The sequence below is a fragment of the Medicago truncatula genome, chromosome 7 (genome assembly GCF_003473485.1).
Source record: "Medicago truncatula cultivar Jemalong A17 chromosome 7, MtrunA17r5.0-ANR, whole genome shotgun sequence".
NCBI lineage: Eukaryota > Viridiplantae > Streptophyta > Magnoliopsida > Fabales > Fabaceae > Medicago > Medicago truncatula.
In genome coordinates this window covers 35571195-35589412 of record NC_053048.1, presented here as the reverse complement: position 1 = coordinate 35589412, position 18218 = coordinate 35571195, and the positions used below count along the sequence as shown (strand labels likewise).

At 31.9% G+C, this 18218-nt stretch overlaps 2 protein-coding genes and 1 pseudogene across 2 annotated transcripts; all 3 read right to left on the bottom strand.

Moving 5' to 3' along the window:
• On the bottom strand, positions 1-7312 carry LOC25498884 ((+)-neomenthol dehydrogenase). Its single transcript, XM_013593862.3, has 9 exons — positions 7278-7312; positions 6835-7081; positions 5876-5917; positions 5608-5781; positions 4748-5124; positions 2042-2246; positions 1472-1513; positions 1130-1303; positions 1-651 (listed from the first exon to the last, which is right to left on the bottom strand). The coding sequence occupies exons 1-9, from the start codon at positions 7295-7297 to the stop codon at positions 274-276; spliced, it is 1659 nt and encodes a 552-aa protein (XP_013449316.2). The 5' UTR covers positions 7298-7312; the 3' UTR covers positions 1-273.
• On the bottom strand, positions 1628-3158 carry LOC120576889 ((+)-neomenthol dehydrogenase-like; annotated as a pseudogene).
• Positions 7313-7982: 670 nt separating the features above from the next.
• Positions 7983-14753, bottom strand: LOC11433166 (NAD-dependent malic enzyme 59 kDa isoform, mitochondrial). The gene is made up of 19 exons (XM_003623834.4): positions 14445-14753; positions 13581-13677; positions 13307-13425; positions 13044-13211; positions 12014-12142; positions 11753-11813; positions 11383-11486; positions 11227-11310; positions 11004-11110; positions 10747-10849; positions 10334-10441; positions 10091-10156; positions 9929-10001; positions 9757-9843; positions 9532-9586; positions 9374-9445; positions 8912-8974; positions 8594-8708; positions 7983-8355 (listed from the first exon to the last, which is right to left on the bottom strand). The coding sequence occupies exons 1-19, from the start codon at positions 14565-14567 to the stop codon at positions 8284-8286; spliced, it is 1806 nt and encodes a 601-aa protein (XP_003623882.1). The 5' UTR covers positions 14568-14753; the 3' UTR covers positions 7983-8283.
• Between the last annotated feature and the right edge of the window lie 3465 nt (positions 14754-18218).

Sequence of the window (18218 nt, the reverse complement as noted above, 5' to 3'; positions counted from 1 at the left end):
TAAGAGAAATATGATCTTTTTATATCGCCTAGTAATAGAGGCGTAACTATCGTATCACACCTGTATCAAGGTTTCATAGCTTTAAAATTAATTAGGATTGGTTTATAAAATTTCATAACTGAGGATGGGTTCATCTAATGTTCTAAACATTGCAAGTCCATAAAAACATGGCAAATAGCAACTATGATCATGCAAAAAGTGAACAATTTAACAAGGGTACAAAATATCAGCAAGAGACACATTCTATAATTGTAATACACTTCATAAAACCATTCAAAAGTTTGATATTTCTTCCCTAATAAAGAAGAGGCCAGAAGGGGAATCATCAGGAAGCAGAGCTAATCTCACAACACTAGCAGCACCTTGGTCAACAGGTAACATGCCAGTGTTTTTGTTGATGTCTGTTTTAACAAAACCAGGACACACACAATTGATGCACATGTTTGGATACTTCTTGGCTAGAATTCTTGTGTAAGAATTCATGGCTGCTTTTGAGATAATATAGGCAGACATGATTGTTGGCCACCCTTTGTTTTCTAGTGAACCTTCTTTGAAGTCTTTGATAAACTCTTTTAGTACCTCATCTATTTTCTCTTCTGTAAGATTTTCAATATCATCAAACACCCTTTTAGCCCATTGATTTGGTATATTCTGAAACATCACCAAAATTTTGCATATGTTGAGAAGGTAGAGTAAAAACATATTATTATAAAATGGACTAAAGTTAAAAACAAAAAGTTTAGGACTGAATCATCGATTTAGTCCCACGAAGTTGTACGACATTGTCAATTTAACCTATAAAATTGTTAATATTTCAAAATAGTCCTTGAACATTGAAGTCTTTGATCATATTGATCGTTTTGGAATTTAGTTCTTGAAATTTTCTACTAGAGGCAAGTGCATGTTTGGATTGGCAGAATCATGACGAGCCATTACAATTTTGACAAAAGTTACATTTAGAATTTTAACAAACTTACCGTTGCAATTAACAAACTCGCCAACAATCCAAACATGCACAAATAAAATCATGTTGACATTGTGTTAATTTAATAAACTAATTTGACAAAGCTAGCAATTTCATAAACCAAATTGGTGAATCATTCAAAAGATCTGGTACTCTTGATTGTACCTTCAATAATGCTGCTTGGGAGGAAACATTAACAATCTTGGAAGAATTGGATAACTTGAGAAGGGGAAGAAAGGCATCAGTTGTTTCCTTAACACCATAGTAGTTTGTTCTGAGGCAATTTTCAGCCATGTCACTAGTTTGTGTCAGTTTCTCCCAATCAACTGTTGATCCCACCTACATTCATGTTGAATAAATTCAAAGCTTTGATATAGAGGCTTCACATACACCAATGGTAATACTTACTACTCCCTCCGTCCTTATATGTAAGCACCCTTTTATTAGAGGAAAATGGTGCTTACATATAGGGACGGAGAGAGTAGTAAATAAAATAAGAACACTAACCGTTTCATATGGATTGACACCACTAACTCCTGCATTGTTCACCTACAACAAAATTTAAAATACTTAAGATTTCAAAAGATTCACTCGTATAAAACTAAGGATCACAAACAAGTTGGCTTGTCATGTTCTTTTCTTTTTGTGATATCATAAAACTTATTATTATTTTGCCATCTATTATAGACAGCTTAGGGAAGTGTGTCATGATCTATCATGAACTGATACTTGAAAATCGTTTGAAATTTTAACAATCATCTGTGCTACTCACCATAAGTAGAAACTCACTAAATCAGTTGTCCTCCTCACAACTGAGGTGACCCAATCGGGCGTCATAGTTATGCAAAAAAACTAAGAAAATGAATATTAGTGCTTCAAAATCTTTCTAGCTTATATTCGTTTTCTTTTATATTTGTTGAATCTACATTGATCAAGTCACTAACTCTAAGGATGTGGAGAACTAAAAACTTCTACTTTAATAGATCAATTGAAATTTTGAACAATTTTTAAGCATCAGTTGACTATAGATCACATGTGACACTTCTCCACCTCAACAATTTCTTATATTATGATCACAAGTGAAGTAATACTAGCAGAGTCAGTGACATCAAGTTGGTGAAACATAACTTGGTCAGAGAGACCAAACTGTTTCAATTTCTGAATGGCTTCATTCCCTTTTTTCTCATCTCTAGCTGTAAGCACCACCTTGACACCATTTGAGGCCAACATTTTAACAGTCTCAAATCCTATCCCTTTGTTTGACCCAGTAACAACTGCATACCTGAAAAGCACAAATCTTAATTAAACAGGTCCATATAATACAAAGTAATATATGGAAACATACTTATGGAAATTGAATCTTTGCATGTGTGCTGATTGATATGCATGAGCCACAGAAAAATGAAGTAGTTCAAAGTGGTGTAGCACAGTACTATATATTATATTTGTGAGTAAATATAATATTTTTGGCTATATGATTCTTGATATAGCCAAGCAGCATATCTTTTTAAACAGGTTGGGAGCATTCATGGGTTGGATCCCTTGGTACCTTCATATGGTCAGAAAACTGTATGATTTGATCGGTGCTGAAAAGTAAAGAAGGGAAGAAAAGTCGGTGTGACAGAAATAATAAATTAAAGCAATGGAAGGATATTTGGGGTTTAGATGCAAACTCTTTGGGTCAAAGGTGCAAAGCAAAAAAATTCATGGTGGTCATAATGCAAAACTATAAGAATATTAGTGCAATTTTTCAAAGTTTAGGGTATGCACGTGCACACACTCGTCATGCACTGGATCCGCCCCTGGTAGTAGTGGTACTAGTAGTAATACTAACCTTAGTTTTGCTTCTGCCATAGATGCTGAAATTCAATGAATGCATGAACTAAGGAGAGGGGTGAATAAATGTAATCTAATCAGAAATATAAATAATTAGAATGAAAATCCAATTTAGTCATCGACAATTTTATGTCAGTCCAAATTAACCTTGGACTAAAAATAATATTAAATTAGTCTTTGAGTCGAAACTAATTTGCCTTTTATAAATGAAATGTTAGAGACTAATTTGTAAATTATTTTTTGTAAGGGTTAAATTAAGCAACGAGAAAATTATGATGAATTTTTACTCAAATAATTAATAGCAATGATTTCTACAAATTGGTGGGTTGGCAACTTATCATGAAATGATTTAAATTTTTCAACAGCTTCATTGTTCTTGATATATATGTGTAAATTTGGTAGTGGTAGGTAGTGGTAGTGGCTATACTTGATGACAAGTTACTAGACTAACCACCACATGTGAGGAAATAGACGAGACAAAATCCAAAGAATGTTCCACCTAATCTCATTGAGATTTTTATATCATTCTTTTTCTTCAATTCGGAAACATTTTTCTACTCTATATTATTTTCTTTTCTAAATGAATATCTGTTTATTAGAAAGAGTTTCTACTTAAACTCCAAAGGCTTAAATGCAATTTTACCCCCCCTATTTTGATTGAATCTGAATTTCACCCCCCCTATTTTAAAACTCAGAATTTTACCCCCCTCTATATTACCTTTTTCAAAATTTTACCCCCTATTTTAAAATAAAGAACCAAAAAATACTAGAAAAATAAAGAAACGATTAGAAAACATTAATTTGGTAAAAAAATATAAGAAAAACACAACAAAAAAAAACTAAAAAATAGAAAAACAATGAAATTACAAGAAAAAATTCAATTAAGAATTCATGAAAAAACTAGTTTGCACCTCTAATTATTTCCTATTTTCATGTATTTTCGTACTAGTTTTTTATTTTATTTTTAGAGATCATACTAGTTTTATGCATTTTTTCTAGTATTTTCTATTCATTTTTTTAGTATTTTTTTGGTTTTATTTTTATTTTTTCATTAAAAAACATTTAATACAAATAATTAAGGCTTAAAAAATGCATAAAACTAGTATGATCTCTAAAAATAAAATAAAAAACTAGTATTAAAATACATGAAAATAAAAAATATTTAGAGGTGCAAACTAGTTTTTTCATGTATTCTTAATTTAATTTTTTCTTGTAATTTCATTGTTTTTTTATTTTTTAGTTTTTTTTTGTGTTTTCTTTATATTTTTTTTTACCAAATTAATATTTTCTAATCGTTTCTTTATTTTTTTTGTTCTTTATTTTAAAATAGGGGGCAAAATTCTAAAAAAACGTAAAATAGAGGGGGTAAAATTTCGAGTTTTAAAATAAGGGGGGCAAAATCCCAATTCAATCAAAATAGAGGGGGTAAAATTCCGAGTTTTAAAATAGGGAGGGTAAAATTCAGATTCAATCAAAATAGGGGGGGTAAAATTGCATTTAAGCCAACTCCAAAAAATCAAATTTTAGATCACCACCTAAAGATGTATATGCTATAACTATATATTTTATGTTCTTGTTTATAGTAAATGAACATGTATTATTGCATATTTTAAAAATTATTACATACTTTTTTTATATAATAACATTTAGATTAAGAAATACACACCTTATGTAAAATCAGAGAGAATCATCAACCTCATTGACGATCTAAAATGAAATTTATGTATAACCTATAAATTAAGAAATTCAAGGTCATGACCTTATTATATCTCTTCATAATACATGCTTAATTATTGCATAGGGGCAAATCGAGTCCCTATGAAGGGTTCAATTCAACCCCCTTGACTTAAAAAATGTAAATATACCCCTGTATATTTTGCAATTTGAACTCCTCAATATTGTTTTTACACCCCTAGATATGGTTGCAATACATTTAATAAAACCATTCAAAAGTTTGACATTTCTTCCCTAATAAAGAAGAGGCCAGAAGGGGAACCATCAGGAAGCAGTGCTAATCTCACAACACTAGCAGCACCTTGGTCAACAGATAACATGCCAATGTTTTTGGTGAGGTCTGTTTTCACATAACCAGGACACACACAATTGATGCACATGTTTGGATACTTCTTGGCTAGAATCCTTGTGTAAGAATTTGTTGCTGCTTTTGAGACAATATAGGTTGACAAGAAGGTTGGCCACCCTTTGTTTTCTAGTGAACCTTCTTTGAAATCTTTGATAAACTCTATTAGTACTTTATCTATTCTCTCTTCTGTAAGATTTTCAATATCATCAAACACCCTTTTAGCCCATTGATTTGGTATATTCTGAAACATCACCACAATATTGCCTATGTTAAGAAGGTAATGTAAAAACATATGTTAAAATGGACTAATGTTAAAAAAGATAAAATTCAGGAATAAATCGTTGATTTAGTCCTATGAAGCTGTACAACATTGTCAATTTAACTCATAAAATTGTTAATATTTCAAAATAGTTCTTGAACTTTGAAGTCTTTGATCATGTTGGTCGTTTTGGAATTTAGTCCTTGAAATTTTCTACGAGAGGTTAAGTGCATGTTTGGATTGGCAGAATCATGATGAGCCATTACAATTTTGATAAAAGTTACACTTTTGAGTTTCAACAAACTCACCGTGCCGTTGCGATTAACAAACTCGCCAACAATCCAAACATACACTATTAAAGTTATATTAATATTGTGTTAATTTAAGAGACTAATTTGACAAAGCATAGCAATTTCAGAAACTAAATTGGTGAATCATTCAAAGTTTTGGTACTCTTGTTTGGACCTGCAATAATGCTGCTTGGGAGGAAACATTAATAATCTTGGGAGAATTGGATAACTTGAGAAGGGAAAGAAAGGCCTCAGTTGTTTCCTTAACACCATAGTAGTTTGTTCTGAGGCAATTTTCAGCCATGTCACTAGTTTGTGTCAGTTTCTCCCAATCAACTGTTGATCCCACCTACATTCATGTTGAATAAATTCAAAGCTTTGATATAGAGGCTTCGCATACACCAATAGTAATACTTACTAGTAAATAAAATAAGAACACTAACCGTTTCATATGGATTGACACCACTAACTCCTGCATTGTTCACCTACAACAGAATTTAGAATACCTCATATTCAAAAGATTCACTCATATAAAACTAAAGGATAATAAAGAAGATGGCATGCCATGTCTTTTACTTTTTGTAGTAGCCTACCCCTAGGTGATATCATAAAACTTGGTGCTATTTTGCCATCTATTATATAGGCAACTTAGGAAAGTATCTCATGATCTACGGTGGATTGATACTTGTAAATCGATTGAATTAATTGTAACAATGACTTCTTCTGCTCGCTATAAGTAGAAACACAGTATATTAGTCGTCTTCACAACTAAGACGGTGATGCAATCAGAGTCGGTTATGCAAAAAAAAAAAAAAAAAAAAGGAAAACGAATATTAGTGCCTCAAAAGTTATCTAGCTTATATTCATTTTCTATTATATTTGTTGATTCAACACCGATCAGGTCATTGGAGACTAAACTTCTACTTTAAGGTGGCGGTGTAGATCAATCAAAATTTTGAACAATTTTTACGCATCGTTCATTATTGACCACATGTGACACTTCTCCACCCCCAACGATTTCTTGTACCATAACCAAATAGTAAAACACATTTTTGTGTCTTATATTTATTGACGGTGATATTGTCCAATTGGCGGTGAGCCATTGTGAGTTTGTCAGAAACTATATTTTGTAGCTTCAACAAAAGCGCCATGATTTTTAGTATTTTTCTCCCTTGTCAAGATTCAAAACACCAGACCTTGAACTTCTTTAATCCCTTAGATCAACCAAGTAAGCTATCCATTTCCCCAAACACAAAAATCTCTCTTATTTTTAAAATAAAATTCATAAAATTACATTTTTTTCCTGAAAAAAAAAAAAAAAGAAAAAGGAATCTATCGAGAATGAAATCCATAGTTGGAATATTTAGTATATGCCTTCTTAGTTCTTACCAAGAGTTCTTACCAAGATATCAAGTCTCCCAAACTGTGTCTTAACAAATTCTACCAGTGAAGTAATACTAGCAGGGTCAGTGACATCAAGTTGGTGAAACATAACTTGGTCAGAGAGACCAAACTGTTTCAATTTCTGAATGGCTTCATTCCCCTTTTTCTCATCTCTAGCTGTGAGCATCACCTTGACACCATTTGAGGCCAACATTTTAACAGTCTCAAATCCTATCCCTTTATTTGAGCCAGTAACAACAGCATTCCTGAAAAGAACAAACCTTTATTAAACAACTCCATATAAAGCTACAAATTATGCAAACATACATAGGAAAAAAAATATATTGAATCTTTGCATGTAGGCTGGTTGATATGAAAGAATTTTGTCAAAAAAAGAAGAAGAAAATCATATGGGCCCCAGAAAAGTGAAGTAGTTCAAAGTAGTGTAGTAGTCATACTAACCTTAGTTTTGCTTCTGCCATAGATGTTGAAACTATGAATGCATGAACTAAGGAGAGGGGTGAATAATGTTGTCCAATCAAAATATAAATAAATATAATCAAGATCCAATTTGATGTTTTCACTCAAACTAATCGTACATATTATTTTTTGTAAAGACTATTAGGCCGCGAGAAAGTCGTGAGAAATCAAACTAGATTTTCACTCAAATAATTAATAGAAAACCAAACATTACAAAACGGATCTAAGCAACATCAGAAAAATATAACATTACATTGATGTTGGACAACTAGCTAATGTCCCTTATTTTAGCCAGACCGAGTTATATTCAATTCCCTTTGGAGTTAAACATCTTGGCATTCTAAGGTATCATACATACTTGTCTCAAACTTTGTCCATATTGAAGTATTTTATGCCCAACAGGAGTAATAATGGTTACAACCTACTAGTTGTCAGTTTCTTAATATTATTGAACTAAAATATTGTTATTGGTCAATTCATGCAACTCCTTAATATATATTTTTCAATAAAACATTCAGTTCTTATTTTTTGGTTTGTTAACATTCAGTTATAATTGTAGTTTTATTTACTTTTTATTGAGAGTCGAATAAGAAGTGGATGACTGTACTCATCATGTATCAATCTTTATTTGTAAGCAAGCCTGTAAAACTGTTTTCAATCAAAATTAAGAAGAAAAAAATCATAAAAGAGATGAAACGGCATTCAATTTTTTACAACTAGGGTGACTGTAATATGCCAAAGAAAATGTATATTAATTAGAATCTAATATAAAGTCAATAGCATGGAGCTTCTAAAATAAAAAAACCAATAAATATTAAATCAAAACTTCATTACTGATTACACAAACAATTTACGGCTGCAACAAAGGGACACTTTTTTTTTTCTTCCTTCCCCTTCCCCTCCATTATTCGACCTTCAACTCTCTAAACCTTGTCAGTCATGAATTGCTGTAACTAAATATGAATAATGCAAGGCCTTCACCGAAATTTCATTTTTCATGAACAAGAGGGCAATACTCAGGGTACCACATATTTCCTCTGACATACTCCACAGTATCATCCTGAAATGCAGCCAAAGCAAATAACAATGAGTTAGCAGCAGCAGAATACGAGTAAAACCAGGGTAGCATTGACATAAGAACCATATATAACATAAAATAAGAGGTTTGGTCAATTTTGCAATGGACTGTTTCTAATCATGTTTGTATTCACTCTTCCCTGATAGAATACAAATTATATCAGTCCACTCAACCAGAATATGCAATGCATGATTAGTGAGTAATCTGAAAGTTTTCATACTTCTGACATATGTTCAAGTTCTTTGGACCCAACACCCCCGTGTCCTTCAGCCAGTCCTTCAGCAATTGCTGCACGTAGAACAGCAGCCCCGACCTCTGCTGTAACATTTCGTATACTGTAGTGCAAAAGTAGAAATAATTTATTAGCTTCCACAAATAACCATATACATACCATTATTTTTTTTAAAAACTTGTGTACATAGTTTTGTTTTAAACAAATTGATTTTTATTTTTCTAAGCAGTTCAGAAACGTGCTAAGGAAAAGGAGAGCCAAGAAAAAATGAAAATCAAATGATAAAAAAAAAAAATCGAACATTACCAATCAATGGATGGATACAAGATTCCTTTTTGGATATCTTCCTCTGTCATGTATGAAGCAAGGCTGTCAGGATGACAGTATGGTTAGTATTAAAAGGCATTGAGTGGCATTGCATCATAAGGGTAGACAAAATCCACAATTGATCTAAAAAAATAAAAATATTAATAAGCTTTTCATCACATAATTTTAGAAGAAATGTGCTGAAGGTAGTGTAGAGCTGGTGGCAAGGGTGAGGAACCTCTATGTATGTAAATATTCTTATTTATTACTTCATACAAACAAAATCCCCACCACACATCAAGACGTGTAGAGAAATTTTCAAAGAAAGGAGGTAGAAAACAGATAAAATGATTTGACAATACGTGAGAAGGTCAGAGTGCTGAATTTTTTCGGCATTATACCAAGCCCTACAAACATCAAACAAGATAAATTTTCTAAACTTCCACTGCCCCCAAACTATACCATTCAGATGCTGCCTGCAACATTCCATCTGTTATATGATGAGCACCAGACAGAAGTGATCCCAAGCCAATCCTGAAATGGAAGGTTACAATAGAAATTACCCCGACATTTTCATTCAAAGGCATGATTCATGAAAATTTTATAAGCTCACACCCTACCCTGGAAACAGGTACATGTTGTTGGCTTGATTTACATGGCCAGCTCTTCCATTTCCTGTACAAAAATGAATTTGAAGGTAATGGTAAAAACTAAAACATAATACCGAACAAATCAACCAAACTTTGTACCACAAGATGTATATCCTATATAGCCTCCATATCTGAGAAATATATGAAAATGACAAGATACTTCAAAGCCAAAAAATCATATTAAGAGGTAATTACCAAGATCTACATTTTCAAAAGGGCTTCCACTTGCAAACACTATGTTTTCTCCAGCATGATTAAATGCATCAATAGCAGTACACTCAGCTGTACCAATAATAATAAAAATATCAGAATGAAAAACATAGACATTAGCAATTGTGAGTGCTGAATAAGCCTTGTACAAACAAACCATTCATAGTGGGATTAGACATGGCAAAGATAGCCGGTTTTGTTGAAACAGATTCTCTCATTGCCTTAAGAACCTGAGTTGAATCCCAAAAAAAAAAAAAAAACCATTAAGATAATATACCACTGAAGAAGAAGACACTGTCAGAGTATAAAAGGTAATTACCTGCTCATTAAAGACACCACCAACCCCAGACAATCCAAGCAGCACATGTGGCTTAACCTTCTTAACCTAAAGATAATTGGCATCAACAACAGCATGCACATGAGTATCTTTAACTAGCATTATTTAAGTATCTTCTTATACAAACATGATTATTTATGGTGTCGTAAATTGATACTTTATTTTATCCAAAAATAACAGACTTAAGCCAATGGAGTTTTCCTCAAACAAATTCAGGAGCATTACCACTTCAATGATACTAGCACCCTCTGCAAGCCCTTCAAGGTCTCTTGGATTTTTAGCAAATGGAACTGCAGCTGGATCTAGATTACTCCTTTCTGTCGTGACAAGACCCTGCATTCAGGCATCACGTCATTATTGACAGACTTAGATGATGAATCTTATCAACAATGGCTGAATCGGATAGGTACAATGAAATAACATAATCCAAAACAGATATGCCAAGAGCGTATATTTTTCATGCCGTCAAAACTATAAATGAAAACAAGTTAAAACAGATTTTGATGATAAAAAAAATGAGGATATTTTGACAATAATCACTAAGTAACATCATATAGAATCATGAAGATGATTATGGATTAGGTGCTTCAACTTGAAGCAATAGCAATGCAACTGTGCAAATAAAGACAGAAACATACATTTTTATCAATTAAGAAAAATTGACTTTTTGCAGCTGTTTCGCTGCACCCTGACATCCTTGAAACTGCTTGGACAGCCATGTTAAGAACGCCAAGCCCTGCACTGCAAGTCAGGCAAAAAAATATCATGTAAGGCAGGAGCGGACAGTTTTTTGGCAGTCATGTTAGGCATAAAGTAGCTATAACGAGGAGCATGATGGAACAATAAAACAAACTGGACACAATAAGGATTACATCACAATAAGTTTTGCGAGTACCTCCCAGCTCCAACTATAACTATCTTTTGTTTTGCAAAATCAGACAACGGTCGACCTTGGGCTCTTACAGTTCCCAGTAGTCCAGCAAGTGCAACACCAGCTGTGCCCTATTGGACAATGAAAATGATGGGAAATCGAGATTTCAGTAGTTACTTCAAGAACACGGCTCCATTACTTAAATGATTGAACATTTTCAACATTAACAAATATATCACTTATTCACCTGTATATCATCATTAAACATGCAAAACTTATGGCGATATCGTTTCAGGGTTTCAAAAGCCCACTTCATTTGGAAATCCTCAAACTGAAAAAAGTCATTATCAATCAGTTACTAATGTAAACATCAAGAGCAACATGTTCTAAAAGAAATGCAAACCTGCACAATAGCCTTCGGCCACCGTGCGTGAACAGCTTCCATGAATTCATCCACAATAGACAGATACTCTTCACCTTCCAACCTAGGTTGTCGAAGTCCTAAATCTGTCACATGAAAATCATGTCAGTACTTTCACACTGTAAACTATGAAGAATTAGCATGTTTGTTTTCTTCTTGCTCAAGAGACCAACAAAAGTGGCAGAGCCATTATAAAATATTATTTAAATGTAATCACATGATCTAGGATGCTGAAAAACATGAAACCTTCCTACAGTTTGTAAAGCAAATACATCCCCCGAAAATGAGAGATGAGACAATACAACAATAGAAATAAGAAAATTAAATATCTAACAGAATGAATTTTACTCACAAAGGCGATCATCAAGTAGCTTTTGATTGTTTGTTCCAACATCCAGCATGATCGGAAGTATCTGCCACAGTTGAGAAAAAAGCATACAGCATAAGTTAACGAGAGTTGCTGGCCATACTAAGTTCCAGTTAAAAATGAAAACATACCTAAAATAAAATTATTACGCAAAACCAATAAATAAATTAAAATACATGAAAAATACACAAGTTGAGGGGAAATTAAAGATACATAGAGTGTGAGTAAGGGAAAAGAAACACATACTCTTTGTGGGTTGATACCAGCAGCTGCAACATACATATCAAGTTTTCCTACAGGTATTCCAATGCCCTGAACTCCAAGGTCACCTAACCCAAGAATACGACTACCATCTGTCAAGACAATCATGTCTACCTGAAAAAGGGAAACATGTTAAAGACCAATTCTAACAAATGAATAACAAAAAGTCAGGAACAAGAATGTTACTTAATGAACCAAAAACCTCCTACATTGAAACAAGGCATATAGTCACAGAACAATGCATCTAGTAACTGCGACATTTACCAATGCAGTCAAATAAAAAGATAAGAAATGAAGTAACCAGATTCAAAGCTAAATACCTAAATCGTTGAAGAAGTTCTATAAGTTTTAAAATGAGTGCCAATGCATGACAGATGTTTAGAGAGTGCAAAAGAACATATTTACATAAAGAAAGAATAAAATAAACTAACCTCCTCTATATTTTCCTATTTTTACCTACCTCCCCTCTACTTTTACCTACATGCACCTGACTCTAGCACGGTATATTTGCCAAAATTCAAAAAAATAAGAACTTAAAAAGAAAGTATATCAAGTTACATGTCTAATAGAAGTCCTCAATTCCACTAATAAAAATAAAAAATAAAAAAATGGCACAACTAACTGGATCCATAACAAAAAGGCAACATCCTGCTCACTTGAATTACACTTTATCCATCAGCAAGTTAAAATTTTACTAAATTCATCGACAGAATTAAAGTAACTGCAGAATTTGTTATATTCCGACCCGCACAAACTTGAACAATACTATGTCAATGTTCCAGCCCATAGAAGGGAATAATGAAAAGAAAATGTCACTTCCATTTCAATTAAGAACAAAAAGAAAATGGATACAGTTTACCAAGATCAATTCAATACCTGAGGGTGCTGGTGGTTTTTCTTCGGGGGATTTTTGGTGTTTTTATTTTCTATTTTTGGTGTAATACTTGGGATTTAATCCCCTTATATATATAATATATTTTGCCATTCAAAAAAAAAAAAAAAAAATATTCAATACCTGAGGAGCTGGCCAGTTATAGATCATTGACATCATCTCTCCTTTATCTTTGGCACTAAAATACATTCCACGTGGGCGTCTATATAACCCACAATAATTTTGACACACTAACCCAACTGTAGGAGTATAAATTATTGGAGCAAATTCTTTGATGTTATCAATAAGTGCCTGAAGAGAATGAAAGGTAACAACATAAGAACCATTTGGAAATAAATGTTACCATATTTTCTCACATAACAGCCTAATTTCATCATCAGACTCACTCTATAGTACAATGTCTCATTCCTGTCATGTAGTCTATTTAAGATCCTCCATTTGGATAAGGAAACAATTTTATCTGACTGGCCATGGGTATTCTTCTCCAATGATCTATATGAGCTCACTGGAAAATTAAAATAATAATATGTTATGGCTATCAAAAAATAAAAATTAAAAATAAACATGAAGATAATCACACTAGCAATGTAGATAATGCAACTTTAAGATAGCCAAGAACATAGATGCATATAGTATTAGAAGATGATGCATAAAACTTACTAAAACGGTCATATTGCTCCTGAAATGAAATGATACGAGGAGGAAGGAGGCCTCGAAGACCCAAACGATCTCTTTCAGTTAAAGGAAATCCTGTATCCTACATTTTGAGAATTCAAAAAAAATATATATATTAAATCCAAACCAATGGTTAAGAACGGGAATCAGAAACTTGAAATTTTACGCAGATAGTACTTATTCGTTTATCTAAATCCTCAGTATCCAGGACCAAAAATGACATTGAACCTAAACTAATTCGAGGTGAATTGAATGAACACATATAATGGTATAACTTTCCCAATGTCTATTTTCTCATTCATAAAACTAATATCAGTATTCAAACTTTAAATCAGCTGAATCAAATCACAAAATCATCAAATTTTGGGACTTCAAATGAACATTGACAGAAAACAAAAGTGATTATCAACAAATAACACTCAGAGCCCCATTTGTTACACCTTTTTTCATAAAAACATCATTTTTTTAAACAAAATAACTATTTTTAGATGATTTCATAATCATATCATATGTTTGTTTTAATCTAAAAACTGCTTCAAATAAGTTGTTAAAATCACTTTTTCCATAACTGATTTTTTTTGTATGTAATAATTTATTTTCATAGTGGTAAGCAAACACAAAACAACTTCAACATTTTAAAAATCTATCAAAATCACTTTTTTTTTTATAATCTGTAATAGACAAACCTTCAAAATAACTACATTTTTATATCAAATCATTGATTAACATAACAAAGAACTAAAATTAAAACAATTAGAACATCAAAACACTAATAAAAAAAAAATAAAAACGAAGATAGAAACAGAGTAATAGCGAACTCAAAAAACTAGTGAGTTAAAGATGATGAACCTTATTGAACCAAGGATCATGAAGAATATCAGCACCACGTTTATGAACCATACACGGTGCAGGTATCGCCGTCGAGAACAACCGCGATCGCGATGATGCGGCGAATCGCGTAACCTTCCACATTCTTCCAAATCAATGAGATTTCGCACCTTTTTCACGTTGCAGGTGAGAATTGAGGTAGGTGTTATCAGAGAGAAAAAGCGAGAACAAGAATTTATAGGATGAGGAGTGAGAAACTTTCTCTCTCTGCGTGTTGTGTGAGAGAGAGGTGAAAGAAACAGTTTGATTCAGTTGTGGCAGGTGCTGCCCGATACTGATACGGGCAGCTATGAATTGTAAAAGAGGAAACTGCCCGAGGAGATACGGGCAGAGGAGAATAGGGTCAGTGTTGTAATGTGAAAGTGACTAACCAAATAGTAAAATGATTGCAATAAATAACGTGTGTACTATCGCTTTTCTTTCTTTCGTCATTAATATTTAATATTGATTTTCGGTTTTTTATATAAATTGTCAAATGATTTTATATAATATTTAAATAAATTGTCAAACCGTTTTTTAGGAAACAGATTTTGTTTAGGAAAAATATTAATTGTAAACAAAAAAGATGGAATGGTGGGTAATAATATATAAAAAAAAGGGAAGTTGATTGAGTGTAAAAAAAAGTGGATGATATTATTTAGAATGTTCCACTAAAAAATAATATTTAAAATGTCAAATACATATTTAGTATATATGACTAATTGCTATGACTACTGAATTTAGATCATTGGATTTTTTTTAGGATAGATCATTGGAATTATAAAATATTAAATTAAATGAGAAATTTTAGAGATATTATCACTAAATATAATAGATTTTGTTAACTTCTAGACATATATAAATCCAACCAAAACTATTTGACTATTTATATGTAGAAGCATAAGTTCAAACCCCAAACTCCTAATTTATTAATCTTAAATAGATTAATTTTTAGTTAATAGAATGCTTAACAAAAAAATCAAAATAATATTTATTTTTAGGGAATATACTATTTTTACTTATATTTCATTTCTTTCTAGATGAATGTCGAGTTTAAATCAACGTATACTAGAAGAAGAAAAAAATAGCTTGACATATAGTTAAAATAATTGCATTTTTTATATAATTGTAATACTATTGATTACCAATATTGTTACAAAAAATAGAGTAATAATAATATAAAATAGTGATTTTTCATAGAACCTTTATAGACGATCTTTATATATATATATATATATATATATATATATATATATATATATATATAAAAGGTTGTTGATGCAAAGGGCATCAACTATGTATTAACATCAAAAGAAAACCAAAAAGAAAGGGGGACATGAAGCTTTAATCTTTCCACCATTTACAAACCTCTAACAGGGTAAACCTAACTTATCCCTAATGTAATCAGTTCTAACTTTTAAGCGGCAACGGCGCGATCATTGTAGTAATAATACATATTTTTATCTTAAAATTAGATAGACTCATGGTATACGACAACTGATTTCACATAGAAATAACATGTTTGTAAAAACTCCCAATTTTTACAATCTTGTTATTAACTTGTCAAAAAATATTATCATTAGAGTTTATATCATTTTTAAATTTTAAGTAGTTTGATAGGTACAACTAATATAATAAAAATGCTACTGAGAATATATAATAGGTGAGTTTTAGCATGGGGTAATTGTGAAATTGCTCCATCTTAGATCAATTTTGTTTTATTTGTTGTTACATGTACACCCTGCATTTTATATTCCAATTTATAGTTCTACTCAATTATAATTTGACTCAAATTAATTTACTTGTAAATACATTATTTTTTAATCTTCTGTTTAAAAATCTAATAGGTCCAGCTCATTCTCAATAATTTTTTTAATACGAAAACATTTTTTTTTTTTAATTTGAAAACATAGTCATGTTTAAATCTGGGCGAAAAAAAATATGGCGTAAATATATATTTACTACATTATTGATAAAGAAATAAATTTAGTTTGTATCTAACTTTGTAATATTAATCCCATCCACAAAACTTTTTAATATTAAATAGGGTTAAATATATTTTTGGTGCTTATAAATATAACTAAATTTGTTTTTAGTTCTTATAAAAAATGACATATTTTTGTCCCTTCAAAATATTTTAGTCCCCATTAAATTAAAATTAAAACTTATATATTATAAATGAATATGGCTATAAATTGGAATATAAAAATGCAAGATGTACAATTAACTAATAGCAAATAAAACAAAATTGATCTAAGATGGGGCAATTTGACAATTGCCCCATGCTAAAACTCGCCAACGCTCTTTGACGGTGGCATTTAGGGTGGGTGATGGAAAGATTTTCCCATCATAGGAAAGTTGTTTGTTTACATTAGATTAAAGTGGAGCACTGATTTTATCATGGTCCATCCACACCGAATTGTTTAGTTTGTCTTCAACTTTATCAACCTCCACCCACAACCACCATTAATGGCTTGTCTTTAAATACCAACCCAGATTTCCCATCACCATCAAGTGTCCGACGTGGCTGTACCAACCTCAGGTGCCTCCATCTCTTCCAGAACTACTTCACCGACCAAATCTTAACGACCTCAAAACACTGACCCATCTCAATCTTGGCGGCAAGAACTTCACCGGCGACATCCCGGCAGCGAAAAACATGATTCCGACTCAAAATCCAGTCTCAGATTCACATCATCTTCACATCTCAACCTTTGTCATACTCATTTTCTTCTTTCCATCACCATAAATCAACTCTCCAACACAAACCCACGTCAGATTTCGACCGACCTGACCCAGATTCATGTCATCCCGACCCAAATTCGATGAGAACGTTCAATAAAACAATTGGGGTTTTGATTTTGGATTTGTTCACAGATAACACAAATGAAAATTATTTCCTCAAATTCGTTCAATAATAAAACAGTTGGGCTGAAACAATTGGATTCGTCGGTGAAGAACTTGTAAATTGGAAATTATGAGTTTCATCCATGGACACAAATAAAAATCAATGTTCAAGAAAAATAATGACTCATTTGACATTGTATATTGAAATAAAAACTATTGAAAGAGATAAGAAAAATATGAGAGTAGTTTTTAAAGTGAATGTTAAAATCGGTGTTGGTGACAGGTTTATTAGTGTCTCATGGAGATGGAGTTGATGTTAGTAAGGTTGAAGACAAAGAGAATAAAACCTAGTGTGTGGAGAACATTGTAAAAGATTGTTCTTTATTAAATCTGATAGTTAAAATCAGCTTTTCCATGGAGGAAAATTCTTTCCCTCACCCACCCTAAATGCCACCGTCATCTTAAAGTAACACGATACTTTTCAAAGCATAGTTTGATTACTTTTTTTTTCTTCTTCTAAATTTTACCTATTTTAGAAATATGATATCACTATCAAGCATTCAAGCTCATGTCGAATATGCTAAACAAATAAGTAGCCCTTTAGTTGTATTTTTGTTTCCTCTAATTTTCAACATCCTTCCATTTTATCAACTTTGTCAGTCTAAGAATATGCCTTGTCCACAATAGATGGTCAACAAATTAAGGAATCTTTCACAATATAGAAACACTTGCAAAACAATGAAACAAGACGATATGATTTTTGTTGGAATGTGTTCCATGCATATAAATTTGATTCGAATGAGTAAAGAATTTGTTCGTAGAATAAAATTCATTTATCTATTCTCGTAGTAAAGACATATGGAGATAGGATGAATTTGGTTGAAAAACATAGAATTTGATTCCATTAAA

Coding starts and splice junctions, on each gene's coding strand:
- LOC25498884 (XM_013593862.3), bottom strand. CDS start 7,297: ATGGCAGAAGCAAAACTAAG. Junction 5,918..6,834: donor TTGGGAGACTTGATATCTTG/GTAAGAACTCTT, acceptor ATTCTGTTGTAG/GTGAACAATGCAGGAGTTAG. Junction 1,304..1,471: donor GTGTCAATCCATATGAAACG/GTTAGTGTTCTT, acceptor ACATGAATGTAG/GTGGGATCAACAGTTGATTG.
- LOC11433166 (XM_003623834.4), bottom strand. CDS start 14,567: ATGTGGAAGGTTACGCGATTCGCCGCATCATCGCGATCGCGGTTGTTC. Junction 13,426..13,580: donor GGAGCAATATGACCGTTTTA/GTAAGTTTTATG, acceptor TTAATTTTCCAG/TGAGCTCATATAGATCATTG. Junction 8,975..9,373: donor TTGCAGGCAGCATCTGAATG/GTATAGTTTGGG, acceptor TCATCCTGACAG/CCTTGCTTCATACATGACAG.